The following is a 25342-nucleotide window of genomic DNA, read 5'->3' on the forward strand; positions in this document are numbered from 1 at the left end:
ATAGCCATGTAATTACAGAACAAAAGGGTTTGGAGACCACATGTTCAGTGGGCTTTGCTGAGCAATGGGAGGGAGGTAGGGTCACCTCAAGGAGATATCTGTTTTCCACCAAGAGGCCACACACCATGATTTACTCTACCAGTCTGTTTATGGCAACTGTCTCTTATTACAGTGTACCGCCCAAGCTTGAGTGAAAACTCACCAACACTAAGGTAATTACTCACTGCCTTTGCAGAATGTCCAGCCTCTCCAAATAGAAACCACATGCCATAATAGGTCAAACACACTCAAAATAGTACTTACAGTAATTTTTTTTTAATAAGCAGAAAATATGCAAACTTAACTGCTAGCTAATTTGAGGTCCAGAGACGATTGCAGTGCAGAGTGCTTTAGCATGAGATGAATTTTTTCAATTTGGGACACAGGCTGGGAGTTTGTGTTAAACCTGGGTCTGTGCAGCAATAAAAGCTGTGAGGAGGGAAGCTTCCCGTACAACTTAGTTGCTTAAAAGTACGGCGCTAAGATTTAAAGGATGTAATAAGGTGTAACAGGAGAAATCAAACCCAGCTTCTGTTGCTTTGATATGTGGAAGCAATTAAAGTTGATAACCGTCCCCCATCTACTAAATTTTAAGCAAGGCTTTGCTTGGAAATAAAAGTCATGTGGTGAAAAAGAGGTAGATCTTGTAACAGGGACTTGCTTGGGCAGTCCTGGCTCTTCGTACTTAGTAGAAGTCAAGGCAGTATGGTTGACTTGCACCCCTCATCTGCAGAACCAGCAGCTTCTGCCACATCCCACCTGACTTCCCCAAGGTAGTCCCCAAGAGTAAGGCACCTCTGGAGGGAAAGGACTTTAGGCCTGGCTCCAAAACTTCTTGGTCAGCCTTGAGAGCCCACTTTTTAATAGACTGTTAAATGGGAGAGACCTCCCTTTAAATAGTTCTAAATAACTGGTGGGCTCAAAGAGGTGAACTGCTCAGTACAGCCATTAATTGTTTGATCAAGATGATAATAATAAAGATTTCCATATTTTAATGTTATTGCCATTATCAATTTAATTTAGTTTCAAAGCTAAGATCAAATATATTAGTTAAGTGGCTAATTTGCATCCCCCTTTAGCAGTTTGTAAGGATCTCTCTCAGTTCTTAGTATGTAATTTTGCATTTCTGCAGAAGTAGAATATTTCTTGGTTTCTTTTAATGGAGGGTAATAAGTTTTAATGGAGAGTAATAAGTTGATAATATATTCATGTTCCTTAAAAGACAACATTCTGAACTTTAGGAAGACCAGATCTGTGCCAGCACATCCTCTCTTCTCCTCTCTTCTCCTCTCTTCTCCTCTCTTCTCCTCTCTTCTCCTCTCTTCTCCTCTCTTCTCCTCTCTTCTCCTCTTATCTGTTTTTTTTTTTTTTCTTCCTTCTGTTTCTTTCCTTGTGAATGAAGATTTCCAACAGGAACACTGACTGATACACAGCAACAGACATTCTTCCTGAATTACTGCATTGCAAATTTCCTGTCTTTGGGCCTAATTCTGCGTTCTTTACCCCATGAATTGTCAATGAGACATGAATAGGGAAAAGGGGTGGGTGCAGCATGGGCAGGATCAGGCCCTCAAACAATGGGAGCATTGTTACCGAGATATGGAGCAGCCTGCTGAAGAGGTAAACAGTTGAGACATGACAACAAGTGGTCAAGTTTCTCAAGGGCAGAGATTAGGACGAGCAGGAAGGTTAGTGCAGGCCCCGGTGTGAGTGGAAGTCAGAGGACGTGATTGCAGTTCATGGGAACCAACAGTGCAGGATGGGATACATTCAATTCAGTTTCCTCTGCGGGCTTAAAATAGAGCCATTGTAAATTATGTCAGTCTGTCTCAAATCTTGAAAATGATTGTTAAAAAGGCCTCAGAATACACAATGTGTATTGTTGTGTGGCTTTGATGTGTGAAAGATGAGAGCTTATGATATAATGCAAATTAAATAAAAATACAGTAACCACTTGCTTTTTCCTGGCTGGAAAAAAGGGGGGGGAGGGGATTTATTACAGAGGGATAATCACTGCTTACCATTACTGTTGTTGCCTTGTTTTTAAACAAAGCTAGAGCTGATATCAGTAGAAGCAAGTTAGTCCAGACGTTGCTGACAAATGTTAATGTATTGAAAGGGCACAGTCCATAGCACAGCCTGGGGACCTGCCTGCTGGTCAAGAGGGTGGGAAAAGAGGACAGAAAAATAATTAAAATGGTAACCTAAGTTAAATGCAAGAAGGAAAAGAAATGTGTTATGAAGCTGTTCTAGAGAACCAAAAAAATCCCACTTGGTTCAGTGACATGGTTCACTCTCTGTAGTTGTGTGCCTTACCCTGTACTGGTGATGGAGACACTTTCAGCCTCCTGATACCAAAGCTGCTGTCTGGAACCCGTGCTGTGGCACAATAAGTGTTGCAGTTTAGCTCAGGCCTCCCCTCCAGGCCTTCAGGCTTTCTCCAAGTGCTTCGAGGCTGAAGTTGCTCTCATCCCAGAGGAGTTTGAAGGGAAATCCATTGAGCTGTTCCAAGTATCGGACATGCAAATAAGTACATCTGCAATTTTAAAGCAAAATGTTGTTGAAATAGAGTGTATTTTTTCATGTGCAAGAGACAAATATGCAAAATTAAGACTAGTAAAGTATGTGGAATTCATATTTATGGCTTCCCATATGCATTACATGTATAGAAATGCTCTGGGCATGTGAGAGTACCGGACTATGGTTACTCTAGAAATTATAGCCTAGACTTTCATGAGTTTAATGTCATTAATTGTAAATGGAAAATGATGCTTGTTGATAATAGTATGCACTTGGAAATATCTGATTGTCTTCTCCTTCACCTTTGTCATATCCTTGGGTCTTGCAGGCCAAAGGCTCTGACAAGCAGGTCTGTCTGTCACATTCCTGGTCCTGCAAATGTTTATGACTAACTTCTCATTTGTGCATAGTGACACTGATGGATATCATTTGGAGGCATAAGTGCTCGCTCAGGAGCACTGTGACTCTGTACAGTGTCAAAGCAGTGAGCCACAGCTCTTGGCAGGGCTCTGGGTGCTCATGCAATGCAAAATAATGATATCAGATGTGCAAAACTGCAATGAAAGGAGCAAACGAGGAACAAAAATGTTATCTTTTAGTCACTTCAGACCTTTTCTGGTTTGCTGGAGGGATTCTTCGGTGCTATCTTTAGACATTTGTCTCCTTTGATGCCTTGCTTTGGAATAGTACGATATCTTTTGTGCACCCAGACTTCTTATGGCTTCCTGATAGACACTTGGAGGGTAAAAAAAAATGGTTTTATTTGCAGAATTTGGAGGGTGGGGGCAATTATCATAAAGCCTGAGATTTGTTGTTGTTGTTGTTTACATACAGGTGAGGTCTGCCATAAATCCTATACTCAGTTTTCAAACCTTTGTCGTCATAAGCGCATGCATGCTGATTGCAGAACCCAAATCAAGTGCAAAGACTGTGGACAAATGTTCAGCACTACGTCTTCCTTAAATAAACACAGGAGATTTTGTGAGGGCAAGAACCATTTTGCAGCAGGAGGATTTTTTGGCCAAGGCATTTCACTTCCTGGAACCCCAGCTATGGATAAAACGTCCATGGTTAATATGAATCATGCAAATCCGGGCCTTGCTGACTATTTTGGAGCCAATAGGCATCCTGCTGGTCTTACCTTTCCAACAGCTCCTGGATTTTCTTTTAGCTTCCCCGGTCTGTTTCCTTCAGGCTTGTACCACAGGCCACCTTTGCTACCTACTAGCTCTCCTGTTAAAGGACTACCAAGCGCAGATCAGACAAACAAAAGTCAAAGTCCCCTCATGACCAACCCTCAGATACTGCCAGCCACCCAGGATATTTTGAAGGCACTAAATAAGCAACCATCTGTAGGGGAAAATAAGCCAGTGGAGCTTCAACCAGAGAGGTCCTCTGAAGAGAGGCCGCATGAAAAACTCAGTGACCAGTCAGAGAGTAGTGACCTTGACGATGTCAGTACCCCCAGTGGCAGTGACCTGGAAACCACCTCTGGCTCTGATCTGGAAAGTGACATTGAAAGTGAGAAAGAGAAATTTAAAGAAAATGGTAAAATGTTCAAAGACAAAGTAAGCTCTCTGCAGAGTTTGGCTTCAATAAATAATAAGAAAGAACACAGCAATCATTCCATTTTCTCACCATCTTTAGAGGAGCAGACTGCGGTGTCAGGAGCGGTGAATGATTCTATAAAGGCTATTGCTTCTATTGCTGAAAAATACTTTGGTTCAACAGGACTTGTGGGGCTGCAAGACAAAAAAGTTGGAGCCTTACCTTACCCTTCCATGTTTCCCCTCCCATTTTTTCCAGCATTCTCTCAATCAATGTATCCATTTCCTGATAGAGACTTGAGACCGTTACCCTTGAAAGTGGAGCCCCAATCACCCAGTGAACTCAAGAAGATCCCAAAGGGAAGCTCTGAGTCTCCCTTTGACCTCACCACTAAGCGTAAGGAGGAGAAGCCCGTTACTCCCATACCCTCAAAGCCAGCAGCTCCGCCTGCGGCAAGCCAGGACCAGCCTCTAGATCTGAGCATGGGCAGTAGAAGTCGAGCCAGCGGCACAAAACAGGCCGAGCCCAGGAAAAACCACGTCTTTGGTGAGAAGAAAGGAGGTGACCTCGAGCAGAGGAAAACGTCGGAGGCCTCTTTGCAGCACGCCCGACCGACTCCCTTCTTTATGGATCCCATTTACAGGTAACCGACCGCGTGCTGCACCCTGGCACCCTTTGGCACAGCAGGGAGGTCTGCCGGGCTGACCTGCACCCCCCGGCTCCGGTAACGCTGTAGTTAGCAAGTCTTCATTACTGCCTTGCTTTCAGTGGGTTACCAGTCAAACCTGTGCAGCGTGGTGTGCAGTAGTGTAGCCTCTTAGCCAAAAATGCATTGGCATCAGTAGTGTATATTTACTGTTTATTTGACAATACCAGTTGGCCACAAATTACTTTTTGCCAAATGGCTTTACTGCTCTCTGCATCTTCCTTCCCTGGGGATTAGAGGGCATCTCAAAAGTCACCAGTTGCACACCACCACCTCTTTGTTCTTCCTAAATTAAATAGCAGTATCTCAAATAAGCAGATTTGTTCTCGGATGTATAAAACTGTGGAAATTGAGAGTGATTTCTGCCCTTTTTAACACTGATTTGAGTAACGGGTGGATTTATCTAGGCATTGCATTAGTATAATTGGAGGCACAATGGCCTTGTGTATACAAAGCCTAACCAGTGGGTTGGTTAATCTGATCTACCTTATTAAATCAATGGGAGCCTTTGTGTTGGCTTCGACAGGCACAGAAGCAGACGCTGTTTGTCAAGTGAGGTTTTAAAAATGAGTTGTAAAATCCTGACCCCTCGGTGTCTTCCAGTAGTGCTGACACCGAAGCCACTGGGAGCTGGATTTCACTTCCATCCCGTGTGCATGAGGCCCTGGTTGCCCCTTGCCTTTCTGCTTGCATATCTGCAATCAGCTGAAGTCATGCATCTAAATTAGTCCAAGGAAATATTAGCCAAAAAAGAAATGTTTATTACCTAAATGACTGATTTTACAGCCTGTTGTTAAAAAAAAAAAGTTATTGCTGTGAAAATGATTTTAATTTATTATTGCTTTATCTAAAAAAGGAGTGCTATAGGCAGAGTTTTTGCAGAATGCTCTTACAGAAGACAGCAGGCATTCATTTTGAAGAAATGTAATTTGATGCTGTTTATTGAGATGATCTTGCTTATGCCTGTTTGATATCTGTATTGGACCGTAGTTTCTCTTTGTGTCTTTAAATACCTGAAGCAGTGAAAATGATTCGTGGTCTTATGCTATGAACTAACAAGAGCCATAGGAATTCTGGCAACATAGCATGAGATTGGTAGTGAACCTTCCTTTGCTGTGAGTTACATCTGCATTCAGACAGCAGGGTCACTGGTCACAGCAAGATCTTGCATGGGCAGCACCTCAGCTCAGAGCTCCTGTTGCCTTCAGTTCTACTCTCCCAACAGAAGAACATGCTTGGTTGCCTTATTTCTTCATGGAAGTCCATAGTAGTTAGTCATTGGTTCTTACTGTCATAATTACTGGCATTTTGAAGTGGAATTACTTCCTCTGTAAATGGCACCATTGCCTTTAATGGCAATTCACAGCCCCCACCATAGCAGTGGGCTGTGTGCAGGAACTGGGAGCTGACGTACTCTTCTCTTTGGCCATTACCTCTGAGAAACAAATTGCCTGATATGTAACTGAACATTTTAAACATGAGTAGCTATGTAATTATTAATATCTGAGACTGATTCATCATAAGCAAATCTAATTTTAACATTTACAGAGTAGAGAAAAGAAAGTTAACTGACCCACTCGAAGCTTTAAAAGAGAAATACTTGAGACCTTCCCCGGGATTCTTGTTTCATCCACAAGTAAGTATTTTGGGAATTTCGATGTTGTAAACAAGCCTGTTGATGCTTCAAAGCAGGTGCAGATAAATGAATGCAGCCTTAGTCATTTTTGGATTTCCTAAAGCACAAAGTTTTTGCTTCACCATTGTGGTGGAAAAGCGTAAACATTGTTCTGAGCTTCTTGATGTTTTGCAGATGAAACAACATGTTTTGATTAGAGAGGAAGCCAGTTTCAAACTACATACATGTTTGAGAACTGCGTTCTTCCAAAACCAGAACGTAACCACCAAGACTTGCAGCTGCCCCTGTCTTCTTCAGGGCTTTTGTGGTGGAGTCCATATTACCTGCAGGGAGTTGATGTAGATTCAAGGCTGGGCAAGCAAAGCTGAGCCTGCCAGCTATTTGCCTGCTCTTGTAAGATCTGTTGCAGACAACTGACTGTTGCTTTTGTCAGTATTGAAGGAATCCAAGAAAGGAGATAACACCTTCTACCCAATGCATTCAGGCCTCCTAATGCAAATACACCATCTCTTCTAGGCAGTAGTCACTTGCAGTGATCTTGTAGGATCCCTTCTCTTCATGCCCAAAGCCATGCTGTACTAGAGCTGCTGTCTCATTCATAGGCCTTAATCATGCTTTTTATTTGCTGAATAACAACAATTTATTAGTCTTTTTTTTTTTTTTTTTCCTTCAATGACAACAATAGTTGTAATGTCTTAAGTTGTATGGAATATATTCTGAAATATGGGACTTAAGGAGACCTGGGAAGGACAGCTGATGAGCTGATGGCATGTATAGCTGCAGGTATGCAGTCATAATGCTCTTCCATGAGAGAAAAGTGCAGCAAAACAGCCCTTTTCAGTTCCAGTGCCTTTAGGAAGTGAAGGGTCTATTAAGTATTAAAATTGTGGAGAATTTATGTACAAGATTTAATAGCAGCTCAGCACCTCCTGCTGAGTTATGTTTTTTGTCAGAGTTGCAAAGCGATAAGTGAAAATTCCCATTTTGTAGCAGACAGGACTAATGCACCGATGCCCAAATGAGGCCTGAATCCTCTTAGTGTCCCCTGGTGTAAAACTGAGCTGATTCCTCTCCATCAAGTGAGTGATCCTGTTAGAGCAGATAAATGATTGTAAATAAATGATGAATTATTTAAATGAACATATTTAAATTGGAAGAAATGATACAATTTTGACAAGTCCCTTGATGGATCTTCAGGTGTGCATCTTCAGGTGTTGCTTAGTTAAATTGGGTTTGAGGGACTCTCTGAGTTTCAGCACACGATGGTGTGATGATGCCAGTGGTTGGTGGTGTGGAAGGAGGCTGCTTGTGCCAAACTGCCCTGCTAGGAGGGTGTTTGGGGTGAGAAGGAGTTGGGTACTGCTTTATGAAGCCAAGGGGACCTGGAGGAAGGTCAATAGAGGATGCTGGGAGAGGTTACAGTGGTGAAATGGAAACAATGGTGGGTGCTCTGCTGTCAGTGAGCAGGACCTGCCCCACTGTGCTGATGCACGAGGACAGTGCCAGTGCTAACACCATGTCAGGGGCCAGTTCTGTGCCATGAGGCCAGCAGGGATGGCTCCCACTGCTGAATGCCACCGCAGGGTTCTCCTGTTGTGGCACAGATGGCTGCGTTGCACCTCTCGGCCCATCCCTCCACATCTCTCATTTGCAGTAGAAAATAATTCCATGGTAAAGTACTGGCTTTTGTGTTACCAGTTACCTGTCTGCTAGGGTAACCTCTTGGGAGATTGGTGGATAAAAAAGTCCTGAGCGTAATGTGCACTCTTAATACATTGTAAAAGAAAAATAAATCACCATCACGTGTCATGTCAAAAAAGCAAATGTCCAGATCTGCTTTCTTGCTGACTTTAATAAAAAGGAGCCTCTTGTTTGCAAAAGCAGAGCTTGGCTCGGTGTTTATAGAGGGCTGGGGAATGCCTTGCAGAAAAGCTGCTTTTGTTTTACAGCTCCATTCACCCCGTAAAGTACAGGTGTGGACTGCCCCGTAACTTTTCATTTTCTGCTGGCAGGTTCTGTCTCTGTAAGTTAGGAACAAAATATTTTTTATCATTCCTGTCCTACAAACGTGTATTTCTGTAGGTGAATTTGTTTCTGAAACAGTTTGATTGAACTGAGTAGAACCAAAAGTTTGAGTTCATTCTTTAAACTGGATAATAGGAGCAGTAATAGAGAAATCATTTAAATAGGTTTTGGAGTAGAGATGAAGGTCATAAACTGAGCTGTCCTTACCCTGTCCTTGCCTGGGCAGAACCCTCCCAGTGCCAGTGACCCCAAAGCTGTGAGAGATTGAGGCAGATAATTGTGTGTTCACAATAATTTACTGTAACAAGGATTGCCTTTTTAGGGAGAGAATGCCCCAGTGTAACAGATCATTCAGGATAATGTCTTAATTAGTATCTTTAAATAAGATCTTAATTAGTAGTTTGATTGCAATGAGGATTCCAGCGCAGGAATAATGTGTTGTTTTTGTTTCAATTTTGCTCCCAGTTCCAATTGCCTGATCAAAGAATTTGGGTAAGTTCATGCTTATATTTTTGATTTAATCACTGTGAAATAAATTGCATAAGAAAAATATAATATGAAGGATAACTTACCACACAATTACAGAGCACACCACGCTTTCCCACGGAGCACTGCAGCGGGTAAATGCCGTGTGATGTCCAATTGGCTTTATTTTCACTGATCTAATCCTGCAGCTTTTATTTGGTGATGGCAATGGGAGCTTTACCTAAGTGAGGGTTTCAGAATGCGCTCTTTGTTTATATTGAACTGAAAATGTTCCAAGCTGTTTTCCTTCAGCGATTGTAGTGACAATTTTCAGGCTGAAATCTCGTTAGCTTGCAAGAGTTAGAAATATTTAATCTATGTTCTAGACATTAAAACACAGAGCCTCGGAGGACTTCACACTTGTATCTTGTATTGACTGCAGAGGGAGTCCGTCACTTTAATAGTTTTGAAGTTTGGAGTTTAATTGCTATACTTAAAGCCCAAATAAAACACCCATTTATTTGCAGTGCTGGGATCAAACTTGTCCTGTGTGTGTAGTTACACAGAGTCCCCCCTCGTGTGAACAGAAATGCTGCTTTTAGTATCTGGGATACATTCAAGCAGGCTCTTCTATTTTTATAAAACTTATTTTTAATACATCTAAATTGCTCTTGAAAAAAAAAACAAAAAAAGAGCCACAGCAACTGCTTTTACAGATGCAAGTGGAATAGCACTGAGGTTTGCTCCTCTTATCGCTGAACCCATCAATACTTGCCCCAGATTTTTCCAGCCTCATGGCTGTGGGTCTCAGAGGAAAAACCTGGGGCTGACTCATGCTTGCTCATGGCTTGCAGTGCGATGTGGGCTGGTTGCACAACGTAAAGCCAGGATTTCCCAGACAGAGATGGCAATGTGCTCCTGCCTGCATGCATGAGGCCCCAGGGATGCCTGCAGCCTGCTCTCCTCCACGGCAGCGACGGAGCTTTGCTCTGTGCACATGAGGCTTTGGATGCCCATTTTGTCTCCTTGAAATGCTGGCTTCTAGGATCCTGAGTCTAAGATCCTGAGCACAGATCCCAAATGAACTCAGTCACAGAGAGGTGACTGGAGCTATGGGAATGTCTGTACCCAAAACCCCGTTGCAGCGATGCAACTTACTTGTGAAAACCAGTAAAACTACCAAAGGGAAAGCTGCAGGGATTTTCCATCATTAGTCTTATGCAAGCAGATGACAAGCCCCTAGGATGTAGGATCAGGTGCCAGGCTTGGAGGGGTTCCCAGACATCCTCTTTGCAGCAGTTCAGTGCAGCCATATCCAGAGCCCATGGAGAGACGTGATTTGGTCTGTGCACCCTGCATCTCAGAGATGCTCTGTTCGGGGGTATTTGGGAAGCTGAAAACCCCAGCGCAGCCTGTTTCTTCTGTCTACTTTCCTTGGCATTGGCTTGGTCTTTGGATTTCCTTTGTTCTGTTATTGTTGTGTGAGCGTGCATCTCTAGGCCATGCTGGTGCTTGAGAAACTGCAGCAATAATAGGTATGTAAGGCATAAAGTGCCTTGCACGGGATGCTGATTCATGGCTGAATCTTCATCTTGAGAAATCTGAACGTCACATATGCCTTTCTGTCTCAATTCAGAGTTGCCTGTGCCGCATATTTCAAGATTATTTCACATTGTTTCTCATTGTTTGGCAGGAATGCTGTAGTCTGACTCAATGGGGAGCATCCTCTCTTGAGTGGACCGTAATTTATTTAGTCTGTGAACTTTTTCATTCCCTACTGGTCCCATCAAGAGAAAGTTGCTATAAAGAGATTCTCTAATGAGATTCAAATTTCATTTGCAATACCCTTGTGGAGCATAATTATTAAGTAATTCAATTAATTTAAAAATAAATGATAAGAAATTTAATGAGTACATTAACAAAGCTTTTATTTTACAGGGTGTATTTTAAGACATGATCCATTCTGTTAGATTAGATAAATGCTCACCAACAGCATTAACCCAAGTAGAGATTTTGTGGGTCTGAGTTGGAGGTCAGCTGAAGTTTCTCACAGCTCCTTCATAGAGTTCAGCCATGTGTGCAAGGTCTTTGGGCATGGTACAGCTCAGCCAAGTGGCTGGATGGCCAGATACATTACAACCACTTCACAAGTTGTAATTTTTAGAGAAAGCAGCATGACTTGAACCGGGAGGAAGAAATTCTGAACTTCAGTAGTTGGGTCTTCAAGATTTCTCTAAATAACAGTAGTAAAAATAGAAAGCAAACATTTGAACATTTTTTTTCCCATGAGTTGTGACCATAAAGTCAGTTGTTTTTATGATAATAGCATCGAAGGAGTCTAGTTAGTAAAACATTAGGTCATGTAATTGATGATATTGTCTGCTAGATTATTTCATATCATCAGGTTATTCGTAAAAAGCAGCAACAACAAACCTTGCTTTATTTATGACACTTTCTCTGTGGTTGGTTAATAAATTTTAAGACAAATATTCAGGACCCCTGCTGATGGTATCTTGCCTGTCGAAATGTTTATAAATACTTGTTTTAGCCGATTATGGTAATGTCTGCATTTCTGAGTCCGAGCTGGGGAATTGTGACTACATGTTAGTTTGCGTCAGTAGGAGGTTAATGGGCTCTCAGGGAGCAGGAGAGAGGTGGGGGGAAGCTGCTTCCTTTTCCAGACATCTGGACGTAGATTGAATCAACAACTCCTATATGTAAATCAAAAGTTACTGCTCCCTATAAAATGCTGTCAGTCACCAATCTCAGCTTAGGAGCAGACATGACTTGTCCTTAAGGCCATAACTGCAGTGTAAAATATGTAACGGGACCTCCTTGCTCTCCTGCCTCCTCAGAGGGCTTTCTCCATGGATGTGGCAATTAACTAATCCCCTCCTTGGGGTCATGCCTTCCTTCCTGTGCCCACTGCGGTTCCTGCTGGGGCTCAGATCCCCAAAAGTTTCCATCCCTGGGGGTGTTCAAGCACCATCCCTGGAGCAAAGCATCCTACTGAGACTGATGCTGTAGCAGTTTGCTCCAGAAGCTCGGGGTTTTGCAGAAGTAAAGGCTGCTTAGGTTGTGTTTCAGCTGAAGGAGGGGCTCTCACTGGTTGCCCCTAAAGAAGCTCTGCAGAACAGGGAAAGTCTTCTGGATTAATAATTATCTAAACAAACAAACAAAAACCAAACAGACCAACAACAGGAAAACAAAGATAAGAATACATCAGCAATTTTTGCAGTAGTTGGATTGTATCACCAGCTTCACCTAGAAGTGTCAGTGGGATCTGAAGGATTAAATCTGTTTGTAAACAGCACGGGAAAGAGAGTAAACAGGCAAAGAGCAGAGAGCCAACAGTTTATTGAGAACAGCTAAGTGCAAAGCTAACTGCAGGAGTTCCACCAAAAGCTGAGTCACCAGGGATTAAAATAGCAGTGAAACTCAACGTTAGTAAGTACCGAGTTATACAGAGGGGAAGGTATAACTCTTAACTCAGGTCATTCAGGAAAAGCATCTTGAAGTCAATAGTTTTATGAAAATATTATCTGAGTGCTTAACAGAAATAAACTGAAAATGTCATTGTGTTATATTGCTTTCAGGTCTTGAATACAGCTGAAACCCCTCTCAAAAAAGGCAGAGTAGAGTTAGGAAAGACGCAGAAAAGTGCAACAATGATGATCGGAGGTAGGGAACAGCTTCCTCACAAAAAGAGCCTAAAGTAGATTTTGATTTTTGAGCTTGGAAAAAAAAAATGCCCGAGAGAGCTGTGCCACAGCTCTGTAAAATGGTAAATGGTGAGCAGGACCTGAGTGAGAAATGGTTATTCATTAGTTTTTACTATACAGAAAAAATGAGGGACACCCAGTTGAATTATTAGGCAAAAGGATTTTGTTCAAAGGAACAAAAGCCAGCATCTTTTCATATGCACCTAATAGAACTGGTGGACTCCTTGACAAAAATGCAAATGGATTCAAAGTGGGTTTAGAGGGATGAATGGGAGCTAAAGCCATCACTGTTCAATGCAGTAATCGAGATGCAACTACTAATTAAAGCTCTCACACCTCTCATTTCTGGCACATGACAGACAGTGGGCAGAAGGTCTGGTCCTTGGAGGACCATCTATGTGTCCCTGGGGCCACTGCTTAAAACCATGGCACTGTTTCCCCAGAAGTGTATGTCAGTGTTCAAAATTCCTGCTTGTTCTTACTGCTTGTGTTCTAAGCAGCACAAATGCTGGATTTCACATCACTCTGTTCAGATTTTGCAAGTGGGCTGATGAGTGGTGGATGTTAACTGGAATTTAAGGTAGGTGAGACCTTGTTGTTGGGCAGGGATGACAGGTTTTGTATGGGCTGTAACAAACCCGTGCTGCACATGTGCATCTATCATCCTCATGGCAGTTCCTGTGCCAGGTGCTGTGCAGCACTGGGGGCATCCCAAATATTCTAGGGAGAGAGGAGCAGAGGGCAAGAGCTGAGAAGCAGCTGGGATGTGGTGGAGAAGAGCATCCTGAAGGTTGCAAACCCTTCAGTGGTTTGCAGTTCACTTCCCTTTATCTGCATTGTTGACGCCTTCCAAACTTTTGTGTAGGATTTCCTTTTCCTACTGCTGAAGTCAGCTTTTAGCCTTGGGTTTTTTAGCCAAGTTTTTTGCGGAGGAGCATCGGCTTCTGCATGGAGTTGGTGACCTTCACGGTGGTGCACAGCCTGGGCAGGAAGGCTAACAGGGAGCAAACTCATCTCATCTTCACCCTGCTTTAATCAGAGCTGGCTTCTGTGATGTTGCAACCTCTGCAAGCGCATTTTTTGGAAAAAGAATTTACTGCCCCTGTTATTCTTAAGAAAATGCTCCAATATTGTGAGCCACATCTCCTTCAGATAGACCCTGCTGTAACTGTACTGACAGCAGCGGAGTGACACTGATTCATATCAGGAAAGACTTTGGGCTGAGCATTTCCCTTTGTTGTATTTCTTGAAACGTATAAATCATACCAGGTAACTACAGGGATAAATCTTAAAAAACACAATAGTCATTCCTGTGGTGAGAAACATATTTTAGGAAATCTCGTAATGCTTTATAATAATTGGAAGTGCCTGTATTTCCTCTGAACGAGGGATTTAAGATTAGATCCTGATTTCATACCTGTTTCAGGACTGATGTAGTCCTGGTGGCAGAGAGGGGTTGGTGCTGACCTAAAGCACTGTACATGAGAGAAGATTCATTCTCCATTTCTCCTCTGCAAAATCCTGAAGATAATAAAAAGAAATAAGCGTGACTAAGCCATTTTAAATGTAAAGGGGAAAATAGTTGCTTTAATATATTACTGAAGGGAACCACGTACGTGAGAAATGATGATCCAAAAATGATTTAAAATCACTAGATAATGAAACTGACTTGAATATTAAATATACATAAATAAAACACTTATTATACTTCCTGATGCCCTTATTATTCTTCACTATAAATATGTGCTATCATAACCCATACACTGTCTTGTCACTGCTAATCAGCCTGAAGGCCAAAGGTCATTTTTCATTCGAACTGTTAATTTTCCACAATTGCAAAACTGATAAATGATTTCTTGCAGGGAACAATTAGAAGGAGTTACAGGCAGCAGAAGAACTATTATAAAAGGTTTAAGAATCAATTCTTACCGCAGAAAAATATGAAGTCCTATAAAAATAAATATATGGTAATGTTGAGTCATATGGGTTGATAATGACATCTCTCTGCCGAGATAGAATTACCTCCTCTCCCAGCAGCATCATCATTACATATCTCATGCCTGTGATCAGTACATGTCAAAATCCTTCATATTGACAAATGTGCTGTCCACTTGCATCTGTGGAGAATGTTTTAGCAGCTGAGTGATTATGAATCAAACCCCAGAGCTTACAGCCCCTACTGCCTTGCAATGCTTTCCCATTTGTTGCCTGACAAGTAAATGTATCTTGACTTCCCTCTGAGATTTTCTTTTTTTTTTTGCAGCGTGTTTGATGAAAGACATTTGGCAAATTGGCAGTGGTACTCTGTACATTGCAATTTGTACTCAGCATTAGGAGTCTGAGCATGAAATGAGAGGGCAGGCTGTGGGCTAAAGGGAAAAAAAAGACCAAAGCCAGAGCTAGCCAGCACCTGCAGAGCCCTGTCTGGAGACAAACGTGCAGTTCTTCCCATTAAAATAACAGCAAAAGGAATCAGAGTAGTCCTTGTGGATTCTGAAGAATGTGCTGCAGAGGTGTTCTGATAGATAGCGCTTGATTAATGCTGTGGTTTATGACGAAGCAATTTGCATGCTCGTGGCATGGGATCTCCACTGTGCCCACCTTCTTTAAGTGCAGATCTTGCATTTCTGTTATTTATTTTTTTCATTTGTTTATGGTGACAGTAGGAGGCAGGCAGCTATTCTACCTGTTAGGAGGCTCAGTAGCAATCTTCAGCTCTTCACGTGACAATGTCGGAAGTTTTGGAGCCATTTCTTGTGGTCATTTCTAGACACTTGGAAGGGAAACAGTCTTCAGAAATTATTTAATACCCCCTCCCTGAAAATTAAAGCCCTTTAATACAGCTATAAGAAGAGGCAGCATCCCAAAGTGTGTAGGGTTTACAAGCAACTGAAGGTAGAGTAGAAATATTAAGAGGTTGTAAGAAAACCTGACAGGCATCTAGTGGGTAATGTGAATGAGTAAGTAGCACCTAACCCACCAGAGTTTCATTTCTGATGAATTTATGTCGTGACATTTGACTCTGATCTGCAAGATTTGATTGAATGCTTGGATGTGGCTGGGACAATGATGGAGCTTCTCAGCTTGTTGCATCTTCTAGTTAAGCTGGAGTGCTTTGTGTCCTTTGAGATATTTGTCCTCTGAAAGTCCATAATTAAAAAAAAAAAAAAGTAGGAATTCATCTCTTATCGAGTTCTCTATTTTTTCTATTGATTTGGTCTAAAGAGGCCAATGGTTTCAGTACATGGGCTGCACACTCATACACACCCACAGAGCATGGCTGCACAGCTCCATTTCTGTAGCTGTTGAGGCTTAAAAATAACATGACATGATCACTGACTGATGTAGACTTTATATAGAAGCAGCTTTACCTGTAGCCATTCAAGCAGTTCTGCTGTGTACTGGTCTTGCAGTGGAACAAACCCATTGCAGCAGTCATGGGGGTTACTCTGAGAGGGCCATCATCGTGGCCACCGCATTGCATACTCTACCCAGTAGTTTTTGTGACTGCAGCTCTACATTTGCTATTTTATCTGTCTTGTTGGAAGTCTGTGCCCTTCATGCTTAGTATTTTGACCACAGACACAAACCCACAGCGGTACTGACCGTGCCGACTGTTGTGCCATCTTCCATTGCAGATGTCAGCTATAGAAAACATGGCCGAAAAGCTGGAGAGTTTCAGTGCCTTGAAGCCAGAGGCCAATGAGATGATCCAGTCAATGCCATCCATGTTCAACTTCCGAGCCCCTCCAAGTGCTCTGCCTGAGACCCTCCTGCGCAAGGGCAAGGAGCGCTACACCTGCAGGTAACAACACAGACCTATTCCATGAACAACTCCTTGTCTAAATTTCCTCATCACTTTCATATTCACGAGTGTGCTTGTGTTACTGATTGATTGATTTTTTTTAATTGTAAACTACAGAATTGTTCTTCTCATGTTTTCCACTCTTTGACATCCAAAGGAATCAGTGATAAAACAGATGACTTATTAGGACATAAGCATACAGATTTCAAAAAGCAATGAAGATGATTGTACATAGAACCAACATGAATGGGAGCTTTGTCAAGGAGAGCAGAATTAGCTATCTTGAGGGCTTGGACGTCATGCAAAAAAAATAAATGCAGTCTTAAAAACGAAGAGATGCAATGTTCAAAACCAACATGTTAAACAACCACCAGCCTCATTCTCCTGAGAGCTGTGTGTGCTCTGTCCCCATACAAAAATGAGCTGAATGTGATTAATAGAACTGGAACAATTATAAACTGAATAGTAATATGCTTCTTAAATGAGCAGGAAGGGCTCACAATATCTGTATATAGGTATCTGTATCTATCAAGATGTATTCACATGATATATTTTATATTATATAGTATGTATTTCATGTATCATATATTTATGCACATTGTATATATATAATCATTATTATTCCTGTGGCATATTATAGATTTTGGAGAGTGGTTTTTAAATGTAGATCTCTGTATCATCTCCAGAATGCACAGGTATTTGACATTGGCATATTGGTTTATCTGCTCTTTCTGAAAACATGTAACCTTCTTTCAAGACATGTTGTTATAGAAATATACCTTGATGGATTAAATCTTGGAGTCTTGTCAGGTCTGATCCTGTTCAGTGCACAAGATGATGTCACGTTTGCTGACATGTAGAATTGGCTGAAAGGTTTGAAATTTGCTTACACTGAAGGTGAAATCCAAGACTTTAATAGCAGATCCTCGTGATTCCAAATCTGAATGTGACAGATAAGCACTTAGTGAGATTAGAGATTTTGTGCAATCTCTGAAACTAGTATGTTTTCATGTACCGTTTGCTTATGCAGGAAAAAAGCTGGTTGGTGCCAGCAATTCCAGTTCTGTTCCTACGTGTGTGTATGTCTCAATCACTTATATTTATTTGATGCTTTTACTGAGGTGTCATTACACCAGAGCAGTGCCAATAGTACCACATAGCTGTGATTCCATTTGGGCTGTGCCTGTAGCACGTCTCAGACTGGAACAAAGCCAGCATTGCTTGCATTGCCTTACGGAGCCTCTTCTCATCACAGATACTGTGGCAAGATTTTCCCCAGATCTGCAAACCTAACCCGTCACCTGAGAACGCACACTGGAGAGCAGCCCTACAGGTACCACAGCCAGTTACACACATTGGTGGTTGTGCATTTTATGTGAATAAAGCAGGGGGACACCTGTGCAAGAGTGGATATTAATGGTGGCTTTGTCACTGTCCTCAGTGATTTCGGGGGTGAGACACCACTGCCATTGGAGAAGGCTTGTCCTCATGGCTAAGCAAAGCCGTTCCCACATGGTTGCTGTCGTGTCAGAGCATGTGCATGATTCTGGAGAGATGCTTCAGCATCACTCACCCATCTGCTCAGCTGTGGCATCTTGTGCATGAGCCTGAGCCCTTTCAGTTATCTAGATAATCCCTACTGATACCAGCAGGCACATTTTGCTGCCCAAACCTTGGAAATCTCATTGCTACCCACCGTTGCATTTTGATTTTGTATCCAAAAATAGGCAGTCCTTGGTAAGCAGGGTTACCTGTGGTCAGACAGGTCACTGCTAGGAGAGCTCGAGTAGACTTTTTGACTTGATGTTAGAAATGGGCTTCCCTGTGCCAGCTGAACGTTCTTCCCCAATTAAACTCACCATAAAATTTCTATTCTTTGTGGGAAAGTATCTTTGTTTCTCAGAACCCTTTGAGGATGGCAAACATGAAAATGTGCCTTTGTATATAACAGGCCTTTTTGTACTCCTCTGGGCAAGGGTGGCTGCTTGCAGTGCTGCTGTTCTGTATTTACACTGCAGAGATGGGGGGAGGTTTTGGTCATAGCCCGTGGAATTCTTTTGGCATAAGCAGCCACCCAGGCACCATTTGCTGTCCTGTCTTTGCCATGTGGGCTGGATGGCACTTTGAAGTGAGTAGGGTGAAGTGATTTTCGAGAGGGTTCACAGCCATGTTTTGCCTTACAAAAACCAAGTGGGCTTTTATTGTTGTTTGTGTTTGCTTGTTTGTTTTGGTAAGAACTCTGCGGTGTTATTTTCAGCCTAAAGTTGGGTGTTTCGTCAATCATCTGATTTCTGAAAGGTCCCAGTTGCAAAAACATGGCTGTATTTATATGATACGAATCTGGATGTTTTCTGAGGTCTGAGGAATCAAAACCCATGTGGGTGTACTCTCTTGTTGATAAGGATATGTATGTGATATTTTATCCAGGATAGTTACACACAGAAATGTGTATGGAAGCTTTGCCTTATTAAAAATGAAAGATTAATTTAAATGAGCTGGAAAGAAGCCAGCTCATGTTCCAGTAAAACAAATGCACAAATTTCTGCGTTTTATGACCTGTAAAGAGCAGACTAAGCTCATTGTTTGGGAGGAAACAATATGGTGGGCTTGTTGGTTTTTTTTGTTTTTGTTTTTTTGCCTCCAGTCTCTTTGGGAAATGAGATTCATCAATATCTAATTTTATTGAAGAAATGTCTTGATGCATGTAATGCTTGTCTGTGACATAAAAGCCAGGAACAATTAGTAGCATAATAGGTGATTTCAGCACTAAAAAATTGACATCATTGACAAGCATAAGAGACATGTAGAGAAGTACGGGAGAAATGAAAGATTGAGAAACTAAAGTGGTGAAGACTGTTGGCTGGTTGCCAGCAAGAGAATTTGGAATAGTTATAGTATGACTTAGTAATGGCTTAAAGAGCAATACAGTAAAGGCTTTAGGGACTCCAAATCACTGCCGAGTATGAAAATTGATGCCTCTGGTACCAGAGTGATAGACTAAACTACTCACATTGGCACAGTATTAAAGGTTGGAATTGTTTATTGCTGGTTTTTGCAAGATAACCAAATTTCCTCTGGGATTAGCAATCAAGCAAGCTAATTCCTCAAGAAAAGATTTAATCACACAGTATAATTTAGAATAGGAAAAGAAATAGCCCTTTTTACCTTATTTGAGCATTAGAAGAGATCTGTTTCATGTTTTTTTTCCAAAAGTGTTTAATTGTATTGTATTGGCAGCACATGAAACAATTGAGTTATTGCTCTACTGTTTTCAAACTTCCCAACTTTGCGTGCAACAGTTTAAAAAACATGGGAATCAATTACCCAGGCTAATTCGATGCCATTAACTCTGAAATATGATGCTCATTCCTAAGAGCAGTATTGAAGAGATAAAGACTAATGTGAATTAAAGATTAAAACCAATTGTAAAAGTGATGTCTTCTTTCCAAGAGCGCAGCTCTCCAGTTACTCAACCAGAACACTTTGGAGGGAGGGTTTTGGCACAAGAGGGACCAAGAGTTTGAGTAGTTAGGCAAATCTTGGAAGGTGCTTCATGTCTCTTAGAGTAAATCTGACGTTTTAAGCAACTAACAAACGCTTTTCTCCCAACCTGTTTTGCTTTTTTTAGATGCAAATACTGTGACAGGTCCTTTAGCATATCTTCCAACCTGCAGAGACACGTCCGTAATATCCACAATAAAGAGAAGCCATTCAAGTGTCACTTGTGTGACAGGTGTTTTGGTCAACAAACCAATCTTGACAGACATCTAAAAAAGCATGAGAATGGCAACATGTCTGGTATGTATGCCTTTTCCCTTTCCATTGCCCCCTGTGTGCAGCTCACGTATGCATACAAGGACTTAACATTCCCATTCAGTGCTGACTTTGAGCTCTGAGAGTGTCAATAGGCACAAGTTATTCTGCACTGTCTGCTCTGGTGAGGGGATTTTGGAAAATATGTAAGTGCCTAAGCTCTGCAGACATTTAAAGTGCTTTGAAAATCCCAGCATTAACTCTACCCTTGTATAACTTAATACCGCTGGATGATGACTTTTCTTTTGGCTTTAATTAAGCCAACCAGAACATTGTGAGAACAGTCTGGGAAAATTGGTTGAATCCCAGTGATTTGGCTGTCGATAGACATCCCAGCTTTAGAGTCTCAGGGGGTACCCTAAAAGATTTTCTTGGCACACTGTAAAATATTCCCACTGTCAGGAGCTGAAAATCCCCTTGATGGAGGTAAATGCCCCAGAGCAAGTTTGTCACCTCACAGCAGCAGCAAAGGCAGCACTCTATGCTGAGTATCGTTGGTCTGGTTTAGGTATCTGCAGGGTTTCATGAAACCTCTGCAGTCTTTTCAGTTTACTTTTTGCTCCAGTGGAAATAACCAGGTGCATGTACTGAAGGCAGAGCTGTCTGTTCCCCGGTTCACAAAGATGTCTGCAACTGGTCTCTCTCTCGGTGCTAACAAACCTGGATGATTTTGTCAATGCCTGCTTCATACTTTATGGAAACCTACAGTATTCATAACTAAACTTAAGCTCCATTTGCTCAGTTCAGCCATTGGTCTAGCACGGTTATTGATTGATGGAACTGAAGCTGCAGGGTAATGGGAAAGATAAGTGGAAATAGTCATTTTGACTGGGAACCACCTTAGCCTATGGATAGTAACTCTTCCCTTCTGAGTGCCAGTTTTACAGCTGAAAGCTGGCAGAGCACCATGAACAGCTCTCACTGGGTCTCACCCAGTTCAACCATCATTTCAGTTTCGTTTCAATTTGATTTAGAAGATTAAAGGTAGAAAATGTAAATGAGGAACAACAGAAGTCCTTTATTTGTCCTGTTAAGGTACTGCAACATCTTCACCTCACTCAGAACTGGAAAGCACAGGGGCCATCCTAGATGACAAGGAAGATTCTTACTTCACAGAAATTAGGAATTTTATTGGAAACAGCAACCACAACAATCAATCCCCCCGAAACTCAGAGGAGAGGTAAGTTGTGACTGTTACATTTCTTTGTTTTACATTCACAGCAGAACAGGTGGACTCTACATCCAATAGCTAAACCGGAAGGATTACTTAAATGTAATTTAAATGTGTAGTTAATAAAGTAGGGTAAGCTAAATTCTTAAATGAAATGGAGCATTTATCTAAGAAGTGCTGTTCTGCAATTAACTCAGTGCCTAGAAAGATGCTTGCTAGCAAAAAGTCAGTAAGGCTGTGGGTAGGTGAGAACACCTGGTAAGATTTATTAACCATACGTGTTTTGGTTCTTTTAAGCTAGTAGGAGAGAGGCCATTTCTAAGTATTTTCAGCTAATAAAGATTATAGCTAAGCTAAAAAGGCTGTAAAGGGATACACATATCAACTATACATATTTCTGTGAGGCTGGTTTTGCGTTATGAATTATTTATGCTTTTGAGTTGGCATTACATTATCGACATCAAAACTGTTACTTACTGTTGGTGACAAACTTCACTGTCTTCTCAATTTCCAGATGTCTTTGTGAGGGAATAAAAATGGTGGACGTAACAAAATTTTCCTGCAAGTATTGGATTAAGTGATTACATGCATATTCAAATTTCATTCCTTCTTGATTGGCAATGAGGGCTTGGGATTTTTTCTTTGCACATCTGGTCTCAACATGTCCTCCAACAGGAAGTCAGCAAAGTGAAAAGGTTGCTGGGTTATGCAGTGTTTCCTTTCTAAATTTGGCACTTCAGACTGCTTTTGATGGATATTTTATCCCTGGCAAATTGCTGCATTTGAAAGCATAATTAGAGAATCTGTTTTCTTAATCACATGGCTTTTGTTACTTTGGTTGTAGTCCATCTCCCTTTCATTCCTTGCGGCCTCAATCGAGCATAACAAGCAAGTTGGCAGCCTAAGCTATACTCAACAATTTCTTATATCTGCCTATTTAAATAAAAGATGATAAAGAGATACTGCTCTGATTAGCTTAGAGAGGGGGGTAGTTGCTCTAGCTCTCCCCACTCTGGATAGCCTCAGATTTTTCAATGCTGTGATATAAACAGGCCATTCCCTAGCTTTTCTTAATGCTTGTGCCAATCAGCTGGAATTTCCTCAGAAAATAGGTGAAATTATGCTATTGTGTAATAAACTATCTTTCACTTTTGTGTCCTCCGTAGGAAAGAGAAGTACATCTGTTACGACTGTGAGTCTTACATTAGATATCAAATATGTTCATAGACCTCATCCTTATCTAGCTAAAACTTTTGCTGTATCCCATATTGTCCCACACAGTTTGAAGCACATGCAGCCTGACACAAACTGCGGGCAGACAATAACGTTTCCATTTTTGTAACTGTATTCCTGGAAGAGTAGGGACCTTTTGCACAATTAGAACAATAGCTGAATCAAGGCCTCCATGCTGCGTAAAGCAGTGGAGCAAATAGGCTGGTGGCTGCATTCATGTGGCCCCATCGGTTCAGCCCAGTCGTATCCTCAGTGCTTCTGGCCTTGCGTTTGTTGATTGCCATAGTTGTGCTGAATACTGTGGATTAATGCAGTGGATGTGATGTGGCTGCAGATAGATCCAATCCTGGTGGTTGAGGCCATTTGCAAGTAAGCCCCTGCTACAGCGTGGATGTTAATCCTTGAAAAGATCCCATAGGAAGTAGTTAAGGAAAGTTTGAACGCAACTGACAATGCAGTAACCTTGTATGGAGCAAAGGATTCTCCACATGCTCATTTCATAAGACTAAAGACTTCTCATTTCAAACGTTTTATCATTTTTCTTTAATTCTTGAAATGCAATTCAGTCTGGAGGCAATATTACAGACAACCGTTTGGGTCTTCAGCTGAATCACTTAGGTTCCCATGTATGTAATCCATACGTTCAGTTAAGTAATATGGCTTCCAAATGGATGGTGGTGTGCAAAATTAATTATGCATGTAATTTTGACTTTAAAACGCTGAACACAGTATTGGATGTCACTGTTGAAAATGCCAGATCTGATTTTCCAAGTTTCTCGACCCCTATGGCTTTTGCTAAAAGTCAATGAGTTGTTTTGCCTAGACTACATACATGATTGGAAATATGAGATGAAATAATGCGTGAGAAAATTTGGAATGGATATCTGAACATCCTTCCTCTTGAACAGTAGTTTAGGCTCTCAGAATGACAGAAAATCTCGTGCTGATTGCACTGTAATGCCTTACTGATTTCCAGTGGAATTTTCTACAATAGTGCCTAAATGAAATTATGTTATTTTACTGGTACATCTTTTTTAGATCTGTCTCTGACAGCCCGCTGGTATGGAGTTTTCATGAGTGATTTTTGATTATCGCATTTGTTTCTTTTGGTACTTTCAGAATGAATGGCAGCCACTTTAAGGATGAAAAAGCCATGGTAAACAGCCAGAACTCAGATTTGTTGGATGACGAAGAGGCAGAAGATGAAGTAATGATGGACGAAGAAGATGAAGAAAGTGAAATTGCAGGGAAAACAGTCAAAGAGCCTGTTACAAGTGACATACACGAGGGGACTCCTGAGGAGGATTACGAGGAAACGAGTACTTTGGACATGAACTGCAAAGCTTCCCCTGGCAGGTTGGTTCCTTCCTAGTATTGGTTTGCTCAATACACAAATAAAAACAATAAAGCATACAAGAGTGCCAGCACCAAACTGTGTGCCGTGGGAACCTGTCTGAGGTAGCCAACTTTCCCGTTACGATAGCAACGTGCATCCGTGTTTTGGTCAATACCAGCCCTGTTTTCAGTATCTTCATGCAAACTGTGGCCTCTAAGGGGAAAAATGAGTTTGCCTAGGGAACTATTGTCATGTTCTGGGTGAGACAGGAAATGTTCATGGGAGATATGCTATCTGCTCCTTAAACATACCTAATATCCCATAATGGTCTCGAGGAAGGCTGTGGAGACACCACAGAAGAGAGAGAGCCTCTCCCACTTCTGCTCCTGCTGCCCACTCGCTCCTTTTTAGAATAGAAAATGTGGTTCCTTTTGCTTCAGGACCATGGTTCCACAGTGCAAGGTGGTTTATGTACCTATAAAAGGAGAAAAATCAGAGGTATAAATGTGAGAGGAAGAGGGATTGCAGTGAGGATCAGCCTTAAACGCCAAGTTGGTGATGGTGGGCAGCACTAAATGTTACCAAGGGTGGTTTGGCCAACGTGACCATGCACTGCAGGTCACCAGCAGGACATGAAGGGGCTCTGGGGGCTCCTTCAAACCCCCTGCTTACCAGGCTGCTCTGCAGCACACGTGGTTTTTGGTGCAGGTGGTTAAAAACCTGGGAGTAAACGTGAATGCCTGAGAAGTGTTGAGCGGCAGCAGTTCACTGGCAGCCTCCAGTTAACTGATGTTAAAAGTCCCTGTAACCTCTGTGGTGTTTTTGTAGGTATAAAGAGGAGGAATATAATAAGACTGGACTTTCAGCTTTGGACCACATAAGGCACTTCACAGATAGCCTCAAAATGAGGAAAATGGAAGAAAATCAATATAGTGAAGCTGAATTGGCAGCTTTCAATACTTCCCAGCTGCCAGAGGACCTAAAACAACCATTGTACAGGAAATCCAAATCCCAGGTAAAAGCTTAACTCAGTTAAAATGTTATTGTCACCCAATACCTAAAGGATTAAGCTGTTAGTCTGTGGCAGGCAAAGTCTTTTCAGATTGGTCAGGCAGGGCTGGGCTTCACCTCCATTAATCTGAGCGTCCCTCAGCTTCCCACTGCATTCCCACTACAGTGAGACAGCACAGGGTGCTCTGGCCTTGGTACCAGGGGATTTTCTTACTTCTGTGTTGCTTTTCTTCCTGTCAGCCACCTGCCGTGATAAGAAATCTACTCCCTGCTTTCAGACATCCCATGTGTTTATGTGGATGCTATGCATTT

The 25342-nt window shown here is 41.8% G+C and overlaps 1 protein-coding gene across 5 annotated transcripts in view; it reads left to right on the forward strand.

Moving 5' to 3' along the window:
- Window positions 1-25342, forward strand: part of MECOM (MDS1 and EVI1 complex locus) — a 300414-nt gene that overhangs the window by 272807 nt on the left and 2265 nt on the right. For 3 of the 5 annotated variants that reach the window (XM_085232895.1, XM_010716947.3, XM_085232897.1), the window contains 9 exons: window positions 3394-4750; window positions 6362-6449; window positions 8940-8966; window positions 16300-16466; window positions 17722-17799; window positions 20095-20264; window positions 21315-21459; window positions 23803-24039; window positions 24848-25034. In XM_085232895.1, the coding sequence (XP_085089021.1) occupies window positions 3394-4750; window positions 6362-6449; window positions 8940-8966; window positions 16300-16466; window positions 17722-17799; window positions 20095-20264; window positions 21315-21459; window positions 23803-24039; window positions 24848-25034 (2456 nt within the window). The remainder of the gene's footprint in view (window positions 1-3393; window positions 4751-6361; window positions 6450-8939; window positions 8967-16299; window positions 16467-17721; window positions 17800-20094; window positions 20265-21314; window positions 21460-23802; window positions 24040-24847; window positions 25035-25342) is intronic. The other 2 variants (XM_085232896.1, XM_010716949.3) reach the window with 1 other exon arrangement.

This window comes from Meleagris gallopavo, chromosome 11 (genome assembly GCF_905368555.1).
Source record: "Meleagris gallopavo chromosome 11, MGAL_WU_HG_1.1, whole genome shotgun sequence".
NCBI classification, from domain to species: Eukaryota; Metazoa; Chordata; class Aves; order Galliformes; family Phasianidae; genus Meleagris; species Meleagris gallopavo.